At 35.5% G+C, this 22,582-nt stretch overlaps 1 protein-coding gene across 9 annotated transcripts in view; it reads right to left on the reverse strand.

The window, feature by feature from the left end:
* LOC123321925 (nucleolysin TIA-1) overlaps positions 1 to 22,582 on the reverse strand; it is a 248,441-nt gene that overhangs the window by 66,002 nt on the left and 159,857 nt on the right. Inside the window, exon 1 of one of the 9 annotated variants that reach the window (XM_044909732.1) lies at positions 16,774 to 16,907. The exons of 6 other annotated variants lie outside the window; for them this stretch is intronic. In XM_044909732.1, coding sequence (XP_044765667.1) covers positions 16,774 to 16,873 — 100 coding nt within the window. In that variant the 5' untranslated portion in view covers positions 16,874 to 16,907. Of the gene's footprint in view, positions 1 to 8,721; positions 8,744 to 9,416; positions 9,716 to 16,773; positions 16,908 to 22,582 lie in introns of those variants that run through there. 2 more of the 9 variants (XM_044909731.1, XM_044909733.1) reach the window with 2 other exon arrangements.

A 22,582-nucleotide genomic window follows, 5' to 3' on the forward strand; every position in this document is an offset into this window, starting at 1 on the left:
ACTCATGTATAATTGTTAGTTTGAAATGGCAATTATACATAATTCCCAGTACAATCTGGAAATTACTTAGATATAATTGTCAGCTTGAACTGGCAATTACTTAGGTATAATTGTCAGGTTGAACTGGCAGTTATACATAATTCCCAGTTCAATCTGGAAATTACTTAGATATAATCGTCAACTTGAACTGGCAATTATACATAATTCCCAGTTCAATCTGGAAATTACTTAGATATAATTGTCAACTTGAACTGGCAATTATACATAATTCCCAGTTCAATCTGGAAATTACTTAGATATAATTGTCAACTTGAACTGGCAATTATACATAATTCCCAGTTCAATCTGGAAATTACTCAGATATAATTGTCAACTTGAACTGGCAATTATACATAATTCCCAGTTCAATCTGGAAATTACTTAGATATAATTGTCAGCTTGAACTGGCAATTACTTAGATATAATTGTCAACTTGAACTGGCAATTATACATAATTCCCAGTTCAATCTGGAAATTACTTAGATATAATCGTCAACTTGAACTGGCAATTATACATAATTCCCAGTTCAATCTGGAAATTACTTAGATATAATTGTCAACTTGAACTGGCAATTATACATAATTCCCAGTTCAATCTGGAAATTACTTAGATATAATTGTCAACTTGAACTGGCAATTATACATAATTCCCAGTTCAATCTGGAAATTACTTAGATATAATTGTCAACTTGAACTGGCAATTATACATAATTCCCAGTTCAATCTGGAAATTACTTAGATATAATTGTCAACTTGAACTGGCAATTATACATAATTCCCAGTTCAATCTGGAAATTACTCAGATATAATTGTCAGCTTGAACTGGCAATTACTTAGGTATAATTGTCAGGTTGAACTGGCAGTTATACATAATTTCCAGTTCAATTTGGCAATTACTTATGTATAATTGTTAATTTGAACTGGCACTTATACATAATTCCCAGTTCAATCTGGAAATTACTCAGATATAATTGTCAACTTGAACTGGCAATTATACATAATTCCCAGTTCAATCTGGAAATTACTTAGATATAATTGTCAGCTTGAACTGGCAATTACTTAGATATAATTGTCAACTTGAACTGGCAATTATACATAATTCCCAGTTCAATCTGGAAATTACTTAGATATAATCGTCAACTTGAACTGGCAATTATACATAATTCCCAGTTCAATCTGGAAATTACTTAGATATAATTGTCAACTTGAACTGGCAATTATACATAATTCCCAGTTCAATCTGGAAATTACTTAGATATAATTGTCAACTTGAACTGGCAATTATACATAATTCCCAGTTCAATCTGGAAATTACTTAGATATAATTGTCAACTTGAACTGGCAATTATACATAATTCCCAGTTATCTGGAAATTACTTAGATATAATTGTCAGCTTGAACTGGCAATTACTTAGATATAATTGTCAACTTGAACTGGCAATTATACATAATTCCCAGTTCAATCTGGAAATTACTCAGATATAATTGTCAGCTTGAACTGGCAATTACTTAGGTATAATTGTCAGGTTGAACTGGCAGTTATACATAATTTCCAGTTCAATTTGGCAATTACTTATGTATAATTGTTAATTTGAACTGGCACTTATACATAATTCCCAGTTCAATCTGGAAATTACTCAGATATAATTGTCAACTTGAACTGGCAATTATACATAATTCCCAGTTCAATCTGGAAATTACTTAGATATAATTGTCAGCTTGAACTGGCAATTACTTAGATATAATTGTCAACTTGAACTGGCAATTATACATAATTCCCAGTTCAATCTGGAAATTACTTAGATATAATCGTCAACTTGAACTGGCAATTATACATAATTCCCAGTTCAATCTGGAAATTACTTAGATATAATTGTCAACTTGAACTGGCAATTATACATAATTCCCAGTTCAATCTGGAAATTACTTAGATATAATTGTCAACTTGAACTGGCAATTATACATAATTCCCAGTTCAATCTGGAAATTACTTAGATATAATTGTCAACTTGAACTGGCAATTATACATAATTCCCAGTTCAATCTGGAAATTACTCAGATATAATTGTCAACTTGAACTGGCAATTACTTAGATATAATTATCAGTTTGAACTGGCAATTATACATAATTCCCAGTGCAATCTGGCAATCACTTAGGTATAATTGTCAGTTTGTATTCTGTATCTCAAAAGTTATAATCCAGATGGAGCTCAAATTTCGCACTAACCTTCAAAGATTTCTTTAATAGATAATTACCAGTTTTCTATCTAATCGGATCGATATTTTTGGAAATAATTAGAAAAATGTATTCTTTTCTGAAAGCCAGGCGCCAGTTGTGCTTTTCTCTTTGTTTTTTTTCGTTTCTTTGGAATCCCAGAACGCAAACTGAGATTTCCAGTGAAGTTATAATTTTTTTTGTTCGTACTCGACTGCGAAGTTTCATTATTGGAAATAATGATCCGAAATGGATGAGGCTGAAATCGAGAAGCGACGTAGTGTGATATCCGACGAACCTTTCAATCGTCACAACACAGCACCGGAATCAAAACACAAAGATCGGGATAGCTCTGCTTCCAATCAGTCATTATCGAAATGAATCTCTTCCATAATCCTAATTTGCAATACATATCAGCGGATTCCGGCATGCTCGGCTTCAAACTGAACGTAAGGTCTCCCAATAATCCAGCTAAAACTGTCCTTTTTGGACCGCTATGGAGGCGGCACATCAAAGAGGAGATAATTAGATAACGTTCGAATCAAACTCAGAGAAACAACCAAACAAGGGAGCGTGGTGCGGGTGTAACAAATCGCATCGAAATTACACCGGAGAGACAGTGTATGTGGAGTATTTTACGCTAGTGGAAAAATAAATAAATATATAATGCAGGCTCAATCGATAGATTCAGGAAGAAAGGGATTCTGATTGGATTTCGGGAATTTTTGCCAGGTGCACGAGGCTCCCTAGGTGGGAGCAATTGTAAAGAGAATTCTCCATTGCGGACGGGATAATTCGAAAAGTATGACATGGGCGGGAACAACACCAAATCGAAAAAGAGCTGCGTTCCAATGTGGCTGACAACAATTTCGATTCAAGTAGATAAAAGTAGCATTCAAGCCAAAAAAATGCGAATTTCACAAAAATATACACTATTCTCAAAATCTTCCAAATATTCCAACCATTCGAAATGAGTATTAAAAGAAAATTAGTGTTTGAATGGAGAAAAAACGCTAAACATCGAAAATCATGTTCAATATGAATTTTATTCGATAAAAAAGAAAAACACAAAATTTGTCATTTGGAGTTTTGTATCGTCTCTTTTGTTTTCAGAGCATTTGTTGTATTTATGTTGATTGAATACAATTTTAGTCTCTATTTAATCGAGTAAACTCCATATTTGATTCAGAAGCGAAATATCCTCCCTGGTAAAAGTCTTTATGGTAAAATCTGCAAAGGCTTCGTGCCAATAAAATAAATAGAAATCGGTTTTTCCTTCAATGCAAAGGATAAAAGCAAAAGATCCAAACATTCCCTTAGCAAATTAATGTATTTCTTTGTTTCTAATTCCCCAATTAATTTAGACGTCTGAAGAAAACTTATCCCCAATGAAAAAGTAATAGTACATACAGAAATTACCGACATATTTCATACTGGATCTCATGCATAATTCGAATGTAATATTTGTTCTTGATCTGTTCTATTTTCGACATAAGTTTTTATATATGTTTGGTACTTCAAGACCTACAGCATTTGCATACTGAATGAAATGGAAATTTTCAGAGCATTTGTTGTCTTGGCTCCATTTCTATGCGTAGTAAAAATAAATATCTGAGTGAACTGTTTTAATAACAGATTAAATTCATTTTATCTCTGAGAAAGTCAGATAATTCTCTGTGGAACCCATATTGCTGACTGCAATTAACCGGGATGTACAATCAGAAGAATTCGTCTCTATTCAAATATGCTGGGCATTTTCAGTTGTTCTTTATTGAAGAAAATTCTGTTTGGAGCTGATCGAATCTCGCCCAAGTACTTTCCTTCCACTTATAAAGAAACACTACCAAACTCGTGATTTTCCTCAAGGGAAATATTTATAAAAATATTATGAAATATAACCTGAACCATTTCCGACAGTGAATCACTACTCTTATTTATAGGACGTAGCAATATGCAAGCTCACTATACATTTCGATAAGACGAAAAACGATCATTGCCTTTGAAACCTCCGACACCGTTTGTTTATTCATAAGGAGTGATAATTTATCTCTACGTGATACTGAAAGAAATGCTTCGAGAGCAGAATATAATTTCCCCTTGAAAATGTATAAATTACACAATGATTGGCTGAAAAGCTGACCAGCAAAAAGAGTGCAGCCCAGATTGGATCTCTATCAGAGTTCACTGAGGTTGTAGAATTGCTTGAGTGAAACATTTGTACGGACAAACGCCAGCTGAGAATGAGATGAGTTGAGCCGCGAAGATCACATTAAATTACGAGGATTCTGTTCTTTTGATAGAGAAACGCCGACATTTTCACACTGCGAACACCAAGTATTGCAGAAGAACAACAATTAACTTTTACGCTAAAATATATATATATTCTTTTGAATGTCAGCAATACATTTTTAGTTATCAAACAATGTAGCATATGTATGAGTTTTAGCAAAGGTTAGTGTAACGGGGTACCATACAATTTGGAGTATGATACAAGAGCTTAGGGAAAAACCTCAGTAAAAAAACCCTGTCTCCCCGTGAGAAGTGTAGTGATGACAAATTTGTTTACAGAATAAGCTTTTAATACTGAAGGGCTTCCTTTCCATTGACATAAAAATTTCTTTATCCTCTTTCCATTTCGAAATAATATCTGAAACAAAGAAACAGAGCAGAAAACGAGAAAAAAGGCAAATAATAAAGCCTTCATCCAAACTTATTTCAAGACTTGATGATGACTGAAGAAAAAAATAAATAATCATAGGTACATAACTTGTTTTTCAATTGCATTGGGAGGGATATCATCTCTGCGTCAAAAATCTTCTGCTGATCTTGGTGGAGGATCACCCTCGTCGTTAGAAATGCCTTCAGTACTCAAATTAATAATAGCCAAATCTTGCTTTTGACTGGGAGGGCCTTTCGACCAGGTCCAGTCTTCCAAGTGATGATTCTTCTATTCTTCAGTTGTTCGAGGAACGCTACAGGACCCTTATATTGGGGAATCATCTCCCATAGATATACCAGTGGTTATTCAGTAGAAAATTGAAAAAACGGGGAAGAAATTAAAAAAACTTCTGACGCTAAAATATTATCAACAAACTGTCCATTTTTATACCAAAAACAGATTCATTACTTAGTTCACCAAAAAAAATTAAGAAAATACCACTTACTTTATCAGTAACCAACGAATCAATTTAGCTAAACGCTATCTGATAACGTATTTGGAACTGGGAAAAAATAAAATGATTTTTTTTTTGGGCCAAGAAGTGATTTGATATAAAAATATTGCGGAATTACTGCCGAATGCAAGCTCCAGAATGTGAACAAAAAATTTGTCCAGCCTGTGCAAATTGGTATTGAATTTATTCTCATTTTTATTTCCATAAAAAAAATTTCACTCCACAGAGTGGAGTCTTTGACTAGTACAAATATTTTGACAGTAGATTCCTGAGATCCTGAGATATAGCCAAAATAATCTTCAGAATAACTAGTTAAATCTGTGACACTACACATCTGTGGATCTTTTAAAAAGAGTTGCATTCAGTCAAAACACAAAATTCTTCAGTTTCCAGCGATATTTTTTATTTTTGAACATCGAATTACTAGAAAACGGCGGATCATACGAGAAAATGTGAAGAACACTTTTATTTTATTATACAAAACGTTCAAATATTCATTAGATAGCGTCCAACTTAGGTTCAAGAGTTGGGTTCTTTGAATTATTGGTATATTTATGATACGTAATGGTCATAATGAGAAAACTGGAAGACGTGGGTGATATCTTGTGTTCGAAAAAGATTCATCAAATAAATGAACACCTATATTCCGAAATTCATTTCATTCGATAAAACCGTTTGTGAGAAAACTAACATTTTTTTATGGTTTTTCCACAGCCTGTATCTTTTGAACCGAGCCGATTCTGAAAAAATGGTAAAGGAAAAAAATGTTTCTTTTGACCTCAAGAATCTACTGTTAAAATTTGTACGAATCAAAGACTCACCCTTTATGTCATAACTCTTTCATTTTATATTTTGGACATGTGTTCATTTTTTGTAAATGAAGAACCCTCTGGTGAAATTTTCACCAAATTTCAAAATGACGGTTAGGTTGGAGGAAGCAAGCATTCGCGAACATTTTTCTAGCCCAGCGGAAGGGTTATCCCATTCGAGTTGATTATTTCCAAGGTCCATCACTCCCTGTGGAAACATCTTAAATATCTGCCAAACCACCGCAGTGAATCTGACTCCATTCCTTCCCAACTTACATTCTACGGCATCAGATTACAGTGCAATTCGTTCATGGAAAAGCGGAAAGACAATATCCACTTGATAAAATGGACGCCTAAACATTCATCCTATCTGTTCATCGAATAAGATAGTCTTGAGCTCACTGCATATTTGGTTTCATGCAGGCCCCTTGATTAATTGATAATTAAATCGGAAAATGCAAAGAGAGTCGCGATCCTTTTCCACGGGACATTCAAGATGAAAAAGGGTGAGATTCAGGTGGAATTCGAAAACCGAACCGTCCCTTAAAGTTAAATTCTATCGGAATATTGATGAAAGTTGCACCAGTTCAGTGAGGTGAAAAGCTCAATTAACATTATCGAATTGATGTGGAGGATACTCGATTATAATCCATAATTAAACTTAAATACCGAATTACACGAACTTCACCAACATGACTCATTTAACCACCACACGTGTGTGAAGGTAAACAGTCAACCTTCACCCTGAAGATGCTACTGTGACAGTGAAACACGTGTCTTGGTTAAACAGCTTCTTTAGTTCGACTAACAGTTAAATCAAAACGTCGTAAATTATTAATAACAGATAAAACTGAAAAAATTCCTTACGTGCAAATCTTGCCATTCTGCACTACCGTATAACACGAAAGGTCACTTTGACTGGCGGGACTTTCAGACTTTCGTACTGAACATTATTACCTGAACCATAAATGGCTGCGTAGTTGTTACAGCTTCACTATATCCGAGAGAGAAAGCTGTATGAATAACCACCCCCCAGGCCTTTTGAGATATACAGGGTGTTTCATAATAGAATGGTTATTCTAAGGGGCGGTAGGGCTTGGAATATTTCAAGGAGAAATTCCTCATTTGAATAGAGGTCCGCAACCACCACATTTCTGAGAAACAGGGTGTTGAAATTCAATAATATCTCACTTCGGTTTTTTTTTGGTACATGCAAAATTAGGATGAAATTACATATATACCCTATCTAAATTTTTCAGTTACTATAAATTGTGAAAATGCATTTTATTTTGCAAATCTAAAACCGCAAACTGGGTTAGAAACTTTTTGATACAGAACAATTATGAAGTGATATTTATTCAGAAACCTGTAGTATTGTTTTCGTTATTGACTGTTCTATAGAAAAATAATAATAATAATAATAATAATAGAAAAATACTCAAACAATTTAATTTTAAATTAGCCAACTTTTCATGTATAATTAGTTTTTTTTAATGGCAACATTGGCAACCCTAACTTTTTGTACCAGAAATAAATAGACCTTTCGTTACTGAACATAATTGGGTCATTGTTGGGTTTTTTTTATGAACGCTTTTTTAATTAGCCTAGTTTTCATGTATGATTTTTTTGGCAACATTGGCTATAACAATTTGTGCAAGAAATGAATAAAAACCATTGTTGGTGCTTTTTTATGAACTATTGTTGACGTCAAAATACAGACAAATTTCAATTCGATAAGTTGAAGCATTTCATCCCTATTATAAAAGAGGGAGGATCATCAATGAAGAAATTATACTTAACAACAAAAGGTTTACATCAATTTTTGGCACAAAAAACTAGGGTTGTCATTCAAACAAACTTGAAATAATCCATCCCTTGAAAAGAGTTCGTGATTTGAAATAGAAATCTACCTAAGGTTTTCTACGAAACAGTTCTCTTTATCCACTCTGTATATAAATGATAACACTTTTCATCCCATCAGCTCAGCACAAATACTCATTGATTGATAGAAATTCGAATATTGCACCACTATTCATTTGCTATAAATACGTAAATCCTTGGGGTGAGCGGCAAAATTTGTAGCTTGTTACGATTAATTTTGTCAGTATGCATGCAGTATGGATATTTTCGGATACGCTAATTTAATTCTTGATAATTGCCGGGAATGTATAACCTTATTGGGGAGATTGAAAAGAAAACTATCATCACATAATTTAACCCTTTATCTCATGAACAGCAACCCTTAAAATTCGAAGAACGTACAGCTAAAGTGTCACATTATTATAGCGGTTTTTTTATGATTGAAAAAATTTAATATATCCATTCAATTTAGAAAATGTCAGTGTAGATTTATAAAAAATATTAAATACATAATCTACGAAATTTTAATGAAAGCGAAAGAAGATGAACCACTTTCCTTGGTTAGATCAGAATATTTCTCATTGACTCAGATAAATGTTTAATAATTGAAAAAAAAATTACTCACTTGGCATTTTTCACTGACTATTGACACTGACGCTGTGTTTTCAATTACCAATGGGTCCAAGGAACAATTTTATCTGACCGAACGCAACTTTCGGATTTTTCATGCGGAATGTTATTACCTGAAGCCTGAGAGGCAGTATTAGGTACAGCTGCCGGCTATCACTAGTCAAAATTCGAGAGAGAAAGCTGTATAAATAAGCACGGGGTTCATTTGTACAGAGCTTGCTGTGTGCAATTTTATGACATCCCGCGCTTGTTCGAGATGTTTCATTTAAATTCGTGAATATTAGTCAGACAAAGGTAGAAATAGTGGAAATTAGTGTTCATTACTTGGACTAGTTGAATTAATCGAGAATTGGGTTGAAATTGACGTTTATCATGTGGAACTGAAATTGATTTGATTGGAGCTTTCAGCGTGTCTAAAACAAGCTTTCGCGCTTGAAGCCCCATAAAAAAAGTTAAAGCACAATAAATGGGAAAAGAAAAAAAAATTGCCACAACCAAAACTGTCATCGAATGGTTGAATTTAAAGACGAAAAAATTCAAATAAATTAGCGTGAATGACGAATTCGGTCCCAAGAATATGTATACCGGAATATTAAGCCCCCGAAGTGGGGGTGATTGGGAGGACCGCAAAAACTGACAAGTCGAGCAGATAAAGGTGAAGAAACACGTGTTGCTCCGGATCTGACGTACCTGCTTTATTATTGGTGGTATTGTGGTTGAGAGCGATCTTCGTTTCAATTTTCTGCACGGGCGGTCCGGGGGTAGACATGGTGATTGTGGCTGGGGCTGGCATCATCAAAGTTGACATTGTTAACATATTTGCTTTTGAAGCGTTAAAAGTCACTGGGTCACTATTAACTCTGCAAGAACATGTGCGTTAGCGCGTGTAGCAGCGAGCGGGTGGCGCGCAAGCCAAAACTAGACTGATAACGTGCTCTTTGCGATTCACATCACGCTACTAAGGGCGCAGGACATGTACACACTGCCGTTTGAGGACTGGAAGGAACTGCCGCAACATAAACCGGGCAAATTTGTTGAGGGAGCGTGTCGCTTTTCAGGCACCTGAATATCTGCGCTACTCGGCACTCGCCTTTGGCGCAAGCCTTCAGACCCTACACGAAAACAAAACACTCGGTATTTGATACGTTAACCGGTTCCTCCAGGTTCAGGTGAATCAACTCATAAGTTCAATTAGGACCTTTTGCGAGCCAGGAAATCGGTCGTGTTCTTTGTATATGACACCTATAAGGGTGCAAACATGGTGAAACGGCAGATAATACCGATGAGACAAACGAGTTTCTGTATCTGATGGTACGCTGGTGATTCTTCATCCAACAACACCAACAATGAACGATCACCCTAGACAGAAAACTTTGCGACAGGTGGCAACTATTTTAGACCTCTCTGTATAGGCCATTCCCAAAGTACCGACCAGACTTGAAGACTCATTATCAAGCCAAGGGTAGTTCCAGTGAGGGGGCCATGCCCCCCCTTTGAAATATTTTTTTGAATATCGAAAAATGATTTATTCATTTCGCTCTTCACATAAGAATGAGTTGCAAAGTAGATTTCCTTTAAACATATTGCTTATATAACCATTATTATGAAGGTAAGAGGATATATTGAAAAATTCTCAGCCTACTATAGAAGCAAACAAAATTTCAATGTCAAAATATTTTATTCCTCAACTTATTCTCCTCTTAATTGGATAAATTTATTACAGCGAACCTGCAACGTCTCTAGACCTTTCAAAAAAATGTTTCTTCTTGCTCTGCAAACCAGACCTCCACAGCTTTTATTACCTCCTCGTTGGAAGAAAATTTACGACCGATTTACTTTTTTTCAGTTAAGGAAAGAGATGATAGTCGGATGGAGCCAAATCTGGTGAATAAGGAGGATGTTCTAGTGATTCAAACCCTAAAACACGAATTTTTTGCATGGCAACATGAGATTTGCGTGCAGTGGAGTTGTCCTGCAAAAACAAAACACCTTTGGATAGCTTTCCGCGTCTTTTCTCTTCAATTTTTTCCCGTAGAGTGGTCAGTAATGTCGAATAGTAATCTCCGGTTATTGTTCTACCCTTATCCAGAAAATCAATCATAATTACTCCATGGCAATCTCAAAAAACTGAAGCAAGGACTTTTCCAGCAGATTTTTGGACACGAAACTTCTTAGGTCTTGGAGAACCAGAGTGTCGCCTTTCCATCGATTGTTGCTTTGTTTCTGGATCGTACAAATGTAGCCAAGTCTCATCCATAGTAATAATTCGGTTTAAGAAGTCTACATCGTTTTCAAATCGCGAATGCTTCTACTCTTGCATGCTTTTGGTCAACATTCAAACATTTGGGGATCCATTTTGCAGCAATTTTTCTCATGCTTCAGATATCCGTTTTAGCCCAATTCGACGGTCTGATAAAATCATGTCATGAACTGCATCGATATTTTCGGGGACTGACACACAAACTGGCCTTCCCGATCGGTCATTATCTTCAATGGAAAATTCACCTCTTTTGAATCTTGCAATCCAATTTTTCACAGTCGCATACGAAGGATATTGATCACCAAGGGTATTAAGCATATCTTCGTAAATCTGCTTACCTCTTAAACCTTTTAAATACATGTACTTGATGTATATTTCAAATATAAAATTATGCCCCTACTCCAGAATCACCAGATTTCTTGCAGAAAGAATTGCTCTTTTGGAATATTGATCACATTTAGATCTACGATAATTTATTCTCAAAATAGATGATTGAGAGGCTCTAACAGCCAAAGAATAGAGTTCTAAGACATAAAAAAGTGAGATGTTCTTTGAAACGTTCAAATTTCACGTGAGCGAGAGCGCGGGTTAACGCTAACACTATATATATAAAGAGAAAATAAAGGATACAAGCAGAAATATTGGCAATAGTAATGGTTCTAACTAACTACACAATCGGGTCCGTATTGTAGCGATATTGCAGCGCAAACTGTTGAACAGCCTGCTATTGACACATTTAAGAAGGAACGTGCTATCTCCCTTCAGGGAGCGATAATATAACTCCACCATGCCCGAGAAAGAGTAATTAAAACTAAATTCACCCTTATGATATCTGTTTCCTTTTTTCATTTAATTAAACTTGGATTCAATATCACCAAGAGGTGGAGGAACACAAACGGATGGCCTTCTTCCAGGGGATATTAGAAAATTTGTTCTAGCTTTCTTATAGTAGCATGATATTGGGGAATTTTGTGTCTCTCAAATTGTTACATCGTCCTGGGAACAGGCAATATTTCGAGCTTTCTTGAATCATCTGATACGCAGTATAAGATATGTCCGCACTTGAACTGTCTCCCTAATAGGAAATTCCCCTTTCATCCAAGCAAAAACAATACACTAAATATCATCCCCTCAAGTGTAAGAGAATTATGGAAGATTCGTATCAGGATTTCGTTGATTTCACTCAAAGATTAAAAAATATTGCATTTTTAAACGTTTAGGTTATAATATCCAAATGTCGCCTAAATGAAAATTCGAACAATGAAGGTAATTACAAAATAACTTGGAAGAAGCAAATGTTTTTGTAAAAAGAGTTATTTTCTTTCAAAATGGGTCCCTGTCATTCCTTCCCATTAACACAACCACTAATTTGAAATGTTTCTTTATTCAACTCATCAATGTTAATTCTACGAGGAGTAAGAAACATTACTTCAACGTTTTGCATCAATACAAATATTGTTAAACTATTGTTATTACTATTCATATCTTATATGAGTGAAAAAAATGCTCTCTTTTGTTTTAAAAACACCCTGTGGCAGCATTCACATATAGTACTGTTTTTATTTTACAAACGTCTATTGGAAATTTCAGGGTAGTTATTATGATCAATAATAAAGATGGAAACATTTTTTCTCTCCTGATCAAGAAATATTGTTTCAACTTTCAGCATTGGCAGCAATATATATTCGACTACAGTGTGGGCCATTAGAAAAGAAACAGCGGCTCTGTAGATCGGCAGAACCGAATTAAATCGAATGGTGAAGGAAAAAAGTCTTTCTTTAGACCTCAAGAATCTGATGCTTTTAAAATATTTGTAACAACTTATCCTGTACAAAAATGCTCGGACACGTCGATTTTTGATTCCCGGGGGACAACTTCTAAGATCAAATTCAAAACCGTATCGCTCCAACCCTTACTGCTACAACCCCAACCCCTATATTTTGAATGGGAAGATGGGGTGAGTGATACCTCATTTGAAAGGCCTTTCAATTCTGAGTTCAGCATATTTAATTTTTTTTCATTCAACCCATTGGTTTTCGAAATACATTCACCTTTAAATTTCAAACATTGTTGGTTCACCCTTCAATCGAATTTTCGCTCATTATTCTGAAATTTCGATGATAAATCTGCTGTGCGGTTCTGGCACTGGTTATTATTCAAAAATCAAGAATTTATTTTGAATTTTTTTGTCAATGATTATACTATTTTTACCTTACTTGGGGATAAAAGAAAAACAGTAATATTTTGATGTCTAGCGTATAGCAGTTAACCCCATAATCGTCAAAACCATAGAATAAGTAGGTGAAAATTTAATTGATTCACAAAGTATGTTAAAAGAAGTGCCCAATTCTGAACGAAATCCGAATTTGAATACCTAGCCTGAAAACTAATGGATTGAATGAAAAAATTAATGAATATGCTGAACTCACAATAGAAGGGCCTTCCAAATGAGATATTATCACTTACCCCATATTCCCTATTTGGGTTAGGGCGATATGGTTTTGAATTTGATCTCAAAAGTTGTCCCCCTGGAATCAAAAATCGAAGTGTCAGACCGTTTTTATATAATTCGGTGATACCGTCCTACAGAGCCGCTGGTTAGTTTTCGATGGCCCACTCTGTATACGAAAAATCATCGTAGATTCAACCGTTAATGACAACTCTACTTGAATCCTGAAATTCAACTTATTTAGATCCAACGGAGTATGTAGTTGCGAAATGTTGTAACGTTATACATATTTCCGTAGAATTGTTGTTGAAAAAGGATGGTTGCTGTTCTTTCAAAGATAAATAATAGTAGCGTTACATAAAATGGGCACGTTCAATGATGAGAGCTGTTTTATGGAGAATCCTTTCACTAAAACTTTTCCGAAAATTTCGAGGCAGGGAATGCAATTGAAAAACGCAAATTGGAAGTCATTTTGACCGAGCACCTTGGTCCGTCCGAAATTTTCCAGCCGATTAAGTATCAAACAGAACGGATATAACTGAAGATTCCCTTCCATCAATTAACGTAGAAATGAATTTTTGCAGTAACCTTGTTTTCACTCAAAGAGAAAGGAAATTGAAATGAAAGTAAAAAATTCTAGTACACTTTCTGGCGTGTTTCCTGGAAAAACAAAAAGTGGGTTATTAGCTTATAATGATTAAAAGAAAATCCACCTCTTTTAAATACTGTTTGAACCGGTTTTTGTTCTCAGACTTCCCGAACAAGGGGGTGAAAATCCACGGAATACCTGAGCGTTTCGGATTATCCAGAACTTTCGCCGGTTCGACAACAAGGAGCTTTTCAAGAGGGACGGGGAATAAATGCAAAGAAACAATTTTATGTTTATGATTTGCGGGGAACTTCATTATCGAGTCGACTTTTCAATTTCCCGAAAAACTATCGGCATCCGTTCACCTCTGGGAAATAAAGGAGTTAGGCCGATGAAAACTTGCCCGAACTATACAAAATCGAAAAATAAAAAGAATTTCTTCTGCTAACGTTCAATTCACTGGAGTCTTTGTGTGGACCTGGCTAAGGGGATAAATCGAAACTTCTTGTCCTTATTTCAGATCACATGAGGAAGTTTTTACACAGGACATAAGCGATAAGACCCCATGAAGATTTCTTTATTCGAATACAAGATCAATTTTATAATTAAACCCATTATACAGAGTACCAAACACAATTCAAATCTTCGGTATTACATATAACTATTCTGTAGAAAAATGGATAGATATTTTGTTGGCAAGGATGATTTTGTCTTTGATGGGGTGTTTTGACAACTTTTTTTTATTATAGGGATGAAATTGTTGAAGTTTTTGAAGCGTTATCGAAAACTTTTTTCGGAGGTATAATATGAATAAGTAAAAAAATAAAAGAGAGAGAATAGATTGGGTCAGGCTGAAATAAAAATAGTTCAACACCTGAACCACCAAAAATTTCATACATCCACGAAGCATATAAATTTCACTTCCGAGTCTAACTTCTACAGCCAGCCTGTAGAGGCCAGAATAAGTTTAGAAACCTTCCGGGTTTCACCGACAGAATTTGTTTTTTGTTGAATCCCACCTCGAAAACAATAAGTCAATATAAAAGGGCCGAAAATGAGAGTCGGATCGTTCAAATTCCAAGTCGTACTATTATCGTTGAGTGACATTGAACAAGGGAAATAAGTAAACGAGTTGGAGGAGTTGAATTCCAAGTGGCTCCAACTGTCAATATAGTCGTAAATATTGCTAGCGGAAAGAAAGAGGGTAACTTAAGTCTAAACAGATACTGATGATATATTGGTCGATTTGGATGCTTTTCTGTCCTTAACACTCTTGGCCATACATGAAATACGAATTTGAATTATACCCATTAGTCAAAATTATGGGCCATCAATGAATTTGTATTCATAAATTGTATAACTTTTTGTGCACATTTTATTTATTAACTCAGAACGGAAGTGAATGCATACTAGTTGGATTCTAAAATAAGTGAAACACTGTTACGTTAACCGAATCATAAGTATAAAACTATATATTATATAAAATAATTTTTATCGTCCTTTAAAAGTGACAAAATCAAGGAGGGTAATCCTCCTTTGGTACAGAATTTCATCGTGGGGGGAAAATACTTGGTTGCATTGGTGCATAGATGTCTCCTTAGCCTGCAAGTCTCAGAAAATGAAAATTTCAGTGTGGGTTTGATTTTTTCCATTCGATTCCATTACTCAACAACCAACAAGCCAGAAATTACCGATTCTTTCTATTTTCGAAATCTAAATATTCCAAAACGGAATACGTTTTGTAATTTTTTTCATTGCTTGAATATGTTTCAGGAGAGAACAAAGAAAAACCTGATCCACGATGAAAAAGAACCCGGCTGTTACACAAAATATCCCAAACACTTTAGTGATGTTTGCAGACCTACATGTTGGCAGCAAACACATTGAGTTTTCTCCTTTCATATCGATTTACATACTTTTATAACAATGCGGCAAACTTCTCTCACAAGCTCACTGGAATTGAAGGCTCTGCGTCTAAATAAAATCAAATAAAAGTAACAGGTGGTTAAAGGTCCTCACCGATGATCTCGCTTCCCAGAAAAAGCAGCCATTTTCTGGAAATACTACTGGATAGTACTCGTTCATAATTTCTTACTACTTTGTATTAAATTCTTTGTACTAAAACAAAGAATTTCTCGAATTAACACGAGTTTCCATTTCAATTCTCACTCTACTGAAGTGAATTGACCTAGGTTTTGACTGGAAATTGATTTTTTTACCTAACCTGACCTAGTTTTCGACTGTAGATTGATTTTTTCAAATTATTTCTACTGAATTTACCGAGGAATTTTTCGAATTTTGAATAAGAAATATACCTTTCCATTTCGAAAATATTTACTTGATTCCTAAATTAATCCCAATAACGTAAACGAGACCCCCTTAAACTTTTTATAGGATTTCTCTTCTGATATCGGAAACACAAGGAAATGGAAATTATGTTCTAATAGTCTGAAGCAGTTTTTCTAGAACTATATGACTTCTAACCTAGTAGTATGTTTATCTATTATTGGGACAGATAATCCAAAAATATTCAGGAAAATACAGCACCCCCCTAAACACTTTCAATCAATGTATTTCTCACTGTTGAAGGCGCGAGATTGAAAGCTTCATTTATTTCTTGCCCAAAAATGAATGCTCTTTTGTTTCATATAATTTATCGCATCAAAAACGAACTTTAGGGATGAAATTGAATGAATTTAAATAATTAAAGTGATAGTTGATGATGAAAACTATAATTTTTGAGACATACCTTGGCGAGTTTCCCATTCCAGAGTCATCAAACCGAGGAAACCAAAAACATAGTAGGTTTCATATTCCAAATAGTAATCCTCAAAATAGTTATAATCCATTTTCGGCCAGAATCCTCCAAATTACCGATAGAAAAACAACAAATCGAACGTAAATGACACCACACACCACCGTAACCGACGCCACTCTTTAGGAAACCGTTAATTTATCCCCCTCCACATGCCTAAGTTCTAAGTTCACACTCCTTTGATCTGTCAATCAATGCGTCAATTCTCAATTTTCGAAACCGAATGATCCCAAAATGCATTTCAACGAACAACTAACAAGTTCCAGAAATGAATGCGAAAACTGTACCCAAATCCTTGTCGTTTCCAGATCAGAAAATAAGACATACAAAAATAGGTATTACCAATTACCACCTAAATCTCGTATCTTCCTCTTCAGTAGAGGAAGAGAGCATGCGCCAACGACTAGGTGGCGTGATGAATCGGCCCAAAGTGACAACTGACCTAATAACCTCAAACGCAAGCTCGAACGATGAAAACACCGAAACGGTTATGCGCAGAATACGACTAGAAATTGTGGGGAAATGCAAAAGGAAGTATCTTTAGACAAGAAGACAAGTGCAGAAAATCGCCTATTAAAAGTTATTGTGATAATCAAGGATTGAAATCTTAATAATTTATTATGATGAGGATATGAGGATTTGTTCCATTTTCAAATCATTTTCCTGTTTGGTCTCGAGTCTGTTCACTCCATTCTTCATGTGGTCCATGAATTTTTGTCAATCTCTATGAGAATCAGTATTTTTCACAATACAATTCCAAAAATTCAATTATGGCTCCACTTCATACGAAAGCATTTTGAAATGTTTCTGGTCTGAATATGGAATTGAAATTAATTTGAATGTTATAATTCTAACTCCTGCTCTTCAAGGAAACAATATGTGAAAGAAGCTGAATGTTCGTTCATTTGACATTCACCCTCATATTGAAGAGAAATAATGAGATCGATTATTATGGGATTTTTTTATGAAATCTGGTGTGGTATGCTAAAGCGACGTACGAACCTCGTGTTTCGGAGCAATATATCCCTTCGAATTAAAAAAACCATGATTCGTAATTGATTTACTGGCTACTTTTCAGCGGAACCATAGGCAATTAACTTGCAAAGCTTTGTTAATAGTTTACCGATTTGAATATTTATCGCTAGTGCAATATTTCAACTGTGTTGTGTATGAAAGATATCATATTTTAATGCAAGGTGAAATTACAAAAGAATAGAGCTGTGTGAAATATATGTAAATTATTACATGCGATAAAATGCATTGGTGGGGCCTGCCTATGGGTTTTGTCACAGATAATTTATTGTTTGGATCAATGCTGTTAACCCCTGTGCACCAAGCCCTTTTCTGAACTCAAAATCTATGATAAACGTATCCCGCTTGGCATCCATTCAATTCTTCCATGGCCACGGTATATTGCCAGAGGAAATTGTGAAACGACACAATTAGACTTAAGTAGAAAAACAAAAAGGAATATCTCGCAACCTAACCTCAATTAGATATTTCAACAGAACAGGGACAAGATTGAATTGGAGCAAAACCTTTTTGGGTTTTCCACCCAGGAGGCAAAAACAGAACTCATATTTTCGTCGTTTATGCCCGCATAAAACTAGATATGATTTCTTCTCGGTTCACACCTCCCTCGTTATCAATTAGGTATATCCAGAAAAATATTTCGAGAAAATTGAAATTGTTTCTGAAAAACAAATACAAATACAAGTTTTGAACGATAAAAAATTATGGAAATGTTGTCACTTTCCTGTCATAAAACGGTGCTGATATAGAGATTTTCTGTCTTTATGCCCAGGAAGTGAATCAAAACATAAAAAGGGAGGATTTGAATGTGATGGTTTTTTGTCCAAAGTAATAGTCAGAATGTCAGAATAATATCTGTTCTTCATTTAAGACTTGAAAATTGCTCAACTCTAACTCCCACCTTATTATTCACCATTTCAATCGTTATGGAAATCACAACAACCTGCTACGTCTCGATATACCCGCAGAAATCTCAAGCATATTTCCCTTTGCGAATTCTTCATTCCCTTGGTGCAAGTGCATACCAGGAATATTCATCTTATTGCCAATCAAATCCCGGCAAATAAACGTGAATTTCCCAGAAAACAGTTTCGTTTTACAACTTCGTGTTTATATATAAAGTTTGTTGCAAATAAAATAACATCGTGTGATTTATTTATGAGAATGTTAAATTCAAACGACAAACTAAATATTTCAGGCGTTCCCTGTGTTACGATGGAACTATTGGACAAGAATGCTTGATCAGATATAGGAAAATCGGAAATCCAGCTCTCTCTTTCTCTCTTCGTCAGTAAGGATTGTATCACCTGGAGGATTTGGGTTTTATGCTCGAATAAGAAACAGGATTTTTTCTCTACCTATTCGATCCACCATCTCATCCAAATCTTTTACTTGTGGTCATCACATTATGTAATACACAAGGCAAGCAGAAAAGTTCAGGTGGTTTTTAATGAAAAACTTTATAAACAGCCACTTTTACACCAGATTCAGTGAAGTATCTTGTAAAAGAAAATGCATGAATGAGGTAAAGGTTCCTAGTCTAGACAAAAAGTCTCTTTTGGTACGAGCTTTAGCGTAGTTGTGCGATAGCTTTTTCTTTCATTTGGATGAATGCTTCTTTCTCTAGTTAGAGCTAATTTACAACAAACTTAGCGACACAGGTATGGACTGTTTCCAAAATCATGGGATGTTGCAATTTTATTTGTGTTCATGTATGTTTTAATGAAGTGTCAGAAGTTTTTTTCAATTTCTTTCTCGTTTTTTCAATTTTCTACTGAATAACTACTGGTATATCTGTGGGAGATGATTGCCAAACATAAGGGTCCTGTAGCGTTCCTCGAACAACTGAAGAACAGAAGAATCATCACTTGGAAGACTGGACCTGGTCGATAGACCCTCCCAGTCAAAAACAAGATTTGGCTATTATTAGTTTGAGTGCTGAAGGCATTTCTAACGACGAGGGTGATCCTCCACCAAGATCAGCAGAAGATTTTTGACGCAGAGATGATATTCCTTCCAGTGCAATTGAAGGACAAGTTATGTACCTATGATTATTTATTTTTTTCTTCATTCATCATCAAGTCTTCGAATAAGTTTTGATGAAAGCTTTATTATTCACTTTCTTTCTCGTTTTCTGCTCTGTTTCTTTGTTTCAGGTATTATTTCGAAATGGAAAGAGGATGAAGAAAATTTTTATGTCAATGGAAAAGAAGCCCTTCAGTATCAAAAGCTTATTCTGTGAACAAATTTGTCATCACTTCACTACTCACGGGGAGACAGGGTTTTTTACTGAGGTTTTTCCCTAAGCTCTTGTATCACACTCCAAATTGTATGGTACCCCGTTACACTAACCTTTGCTAAAACTCATACATATGCTATATTGTTTGATAACCAAAAATGTATTGCTTACATTCAAAAGAATATATATGTGGAAACTAAGAATCACAGGGTGAAAATCATTAAATAACTAATACAAGAATGTACACACGATTTGCTCCATTATCCACTATTCCCTGCAATACATTCGATCGAAAAGCATCCTTCTTATGAGAACTTGATTCCATAAAATAATTACACGGTGAATAATCTATAGAGCGTCTCTAAAATTTTTCAGAAGCAATGATCAGGCTTTCTCTCAAGGCGCGCAGCCAAACTCCGAAAGGGTGTGAATTTTCTCAAAATAAACACACCCAGCCCTCCAATTCAAAACAACTATGGGATAAGTAAATCTTCGAGAGGCCCCCGATTCCATCGTTTAATAAAATATTAATTATATCGGGCACAATATGCGTCTGTTCTGGAATAATTTATGGTTATTAAGATAGATCACGCGAATGAAATTTTAGAACTGAGGCAAAATCTATAGAGCCGACCAATTATTCATATGCCAACATTGAAATCGAGATTTATATCTCAGATTTCTCGTTGTTTTGTTCTCCACATTCGAATTTTTACCCATAATTTTATTCGGCCTTCGGAAACATCTACTTCGTGCACGTAGGCAGTTCCAGTAGCACAAAATATATTGCGGTGTTAAGAAAATGAAAATGAGGAATATTCTTTTTATTTTCATGAAAGGAAGAGTAAATTTCAGTAAAATCTTCTTCTATACAAGATGTTTCTGAATTATCACCAATGACTTGCTTTATATTTCAGCAAAAAAAAGGAGATCCTTCATTTGTCAAACACCTTCCCCTTTCTAAATGTGAAACATCTGCAGAAGTAGATATCTCTTGCAACTCTTTCAATATTGCTGTAAAATTGTAGAAAATTTTAATGATTATTCGATTCTTTTTCATATTATCCATGAAGTCCTTGGAAAAAGAAAAAAAGGCTTTGAAAATGTTGAACCAATGTGAGGAATTGTCAGCCTTATTTACTAATTTCTTTCCAATTAACATGTCTGAATTTTAAGCCTTTCTAAGAACTCCCCCTCATTTCAATGAACGTCAAGGGGCAACCTGAAGATAACAGCAAGCATCAATATTGAAACCAGCTTGAAATGTTCGTCGTACAAACTTTTTTCAGGATGGTTTCCACGTCAACAGCGCCCTGGGTGTTCAGGAGCCTGGGGTGACCAATTCGGCTGGCTCCCCAGCGGTTTCATTATCAAACCTAAATTGCTTTATAAACTTTTTCACAGAAACACAAAGAAATCTATATTCCTGATAAACGTTCCTCTTATGACATCACTTTGAGGGCGACCTTCAACGTCACTCCCTGCGGTGTATGCACCTAAAAATTAAACCGGGAGATTCAACGCCTTTGATCTGATTTGTGTATCGAAATATATATTCAATTTTGTTCGCGATTCCGGTCAGATGCCGAAATTAAATTGGGGTTGATTTTTTCCCATGATTCAAAGCGAAAGGAGTGTAATGATTCTTCATCACAATTCCAAAGCTTTGAATTCTACGATGTCTACGAAAGACTGGTCCTGTGGTCCTATATGGCTCTTTTGGAATTAATGCTAATAGTCGTATTTCTGAAGTGGTATCCTGTGCTCCTTTACCTTGTTGTTCAGTCTTCTTGGAGCCATGTTTGCCTGTTAAACATCATCTTGCCAAAACCCACTGTTCTCTAATGAAACTCGCTGAGTTCTGCAATGCAATGCAATCATTTTTGCGGAGATTTTTTTCCCTAAGCTGTACTGTATCACACGCCGAATTTCATGGTAACACTAACCTCTGGAATATCACCCTTGCTGTGGAGTCTGGTCATGGACGGTCTTCTGGAGAGGCTAAGGGCTGGTGGTTTTAAAGTCCAGGCATACGCCGACGACATATGTGGGGGTGACAGTTAGAGGCAAGCTTTAAGGTCCACTGGGCAGCCTGATGTGAAACGCTCTCAGGATTATCGAATATTGGTGCGAGGTGGAGGGGTTATCTGTCAATCCCTCGAGTACAACAATTATTCCGTTCACAAGAAAAAGGAATCTCGACTTCAGACCGCTGGTTCTGAACGGAGAGTCCCTGAAGTTCTCCAGTGAGTGCAAATATCTAGGTGTTATCCTAGACAGCCAACTCAACTGTAGAAAACACATAGATAAGACTCTTTCCAGAGCCACGGCGGCAATATCGGCTTGCAAAAGACTCTTTGGAAAGACATGAGGCATGACACCGAAAATGGTACTGTGGCTATACACAGTGGTAGTACGCCCTATTGTCACCTATACGTCTCTAGCATGGTGGACAAGGACCGAAGAGGTCAC

Source organism: Coccinella septempunctata, chromosome X (assembly GCF_907165205.1).
Source record: "Coccinella septempunctata chromosome X, icCocSept1.1, whole genome shotgun sequence".
Classification (NCBI taxonomy): domain Eukaryota; kingdom Metazoa; phylum Arthropoda; class Insecta; order Coleoptera; family Coccinellidae; genus Coccinella; species Coccinella septempunctata.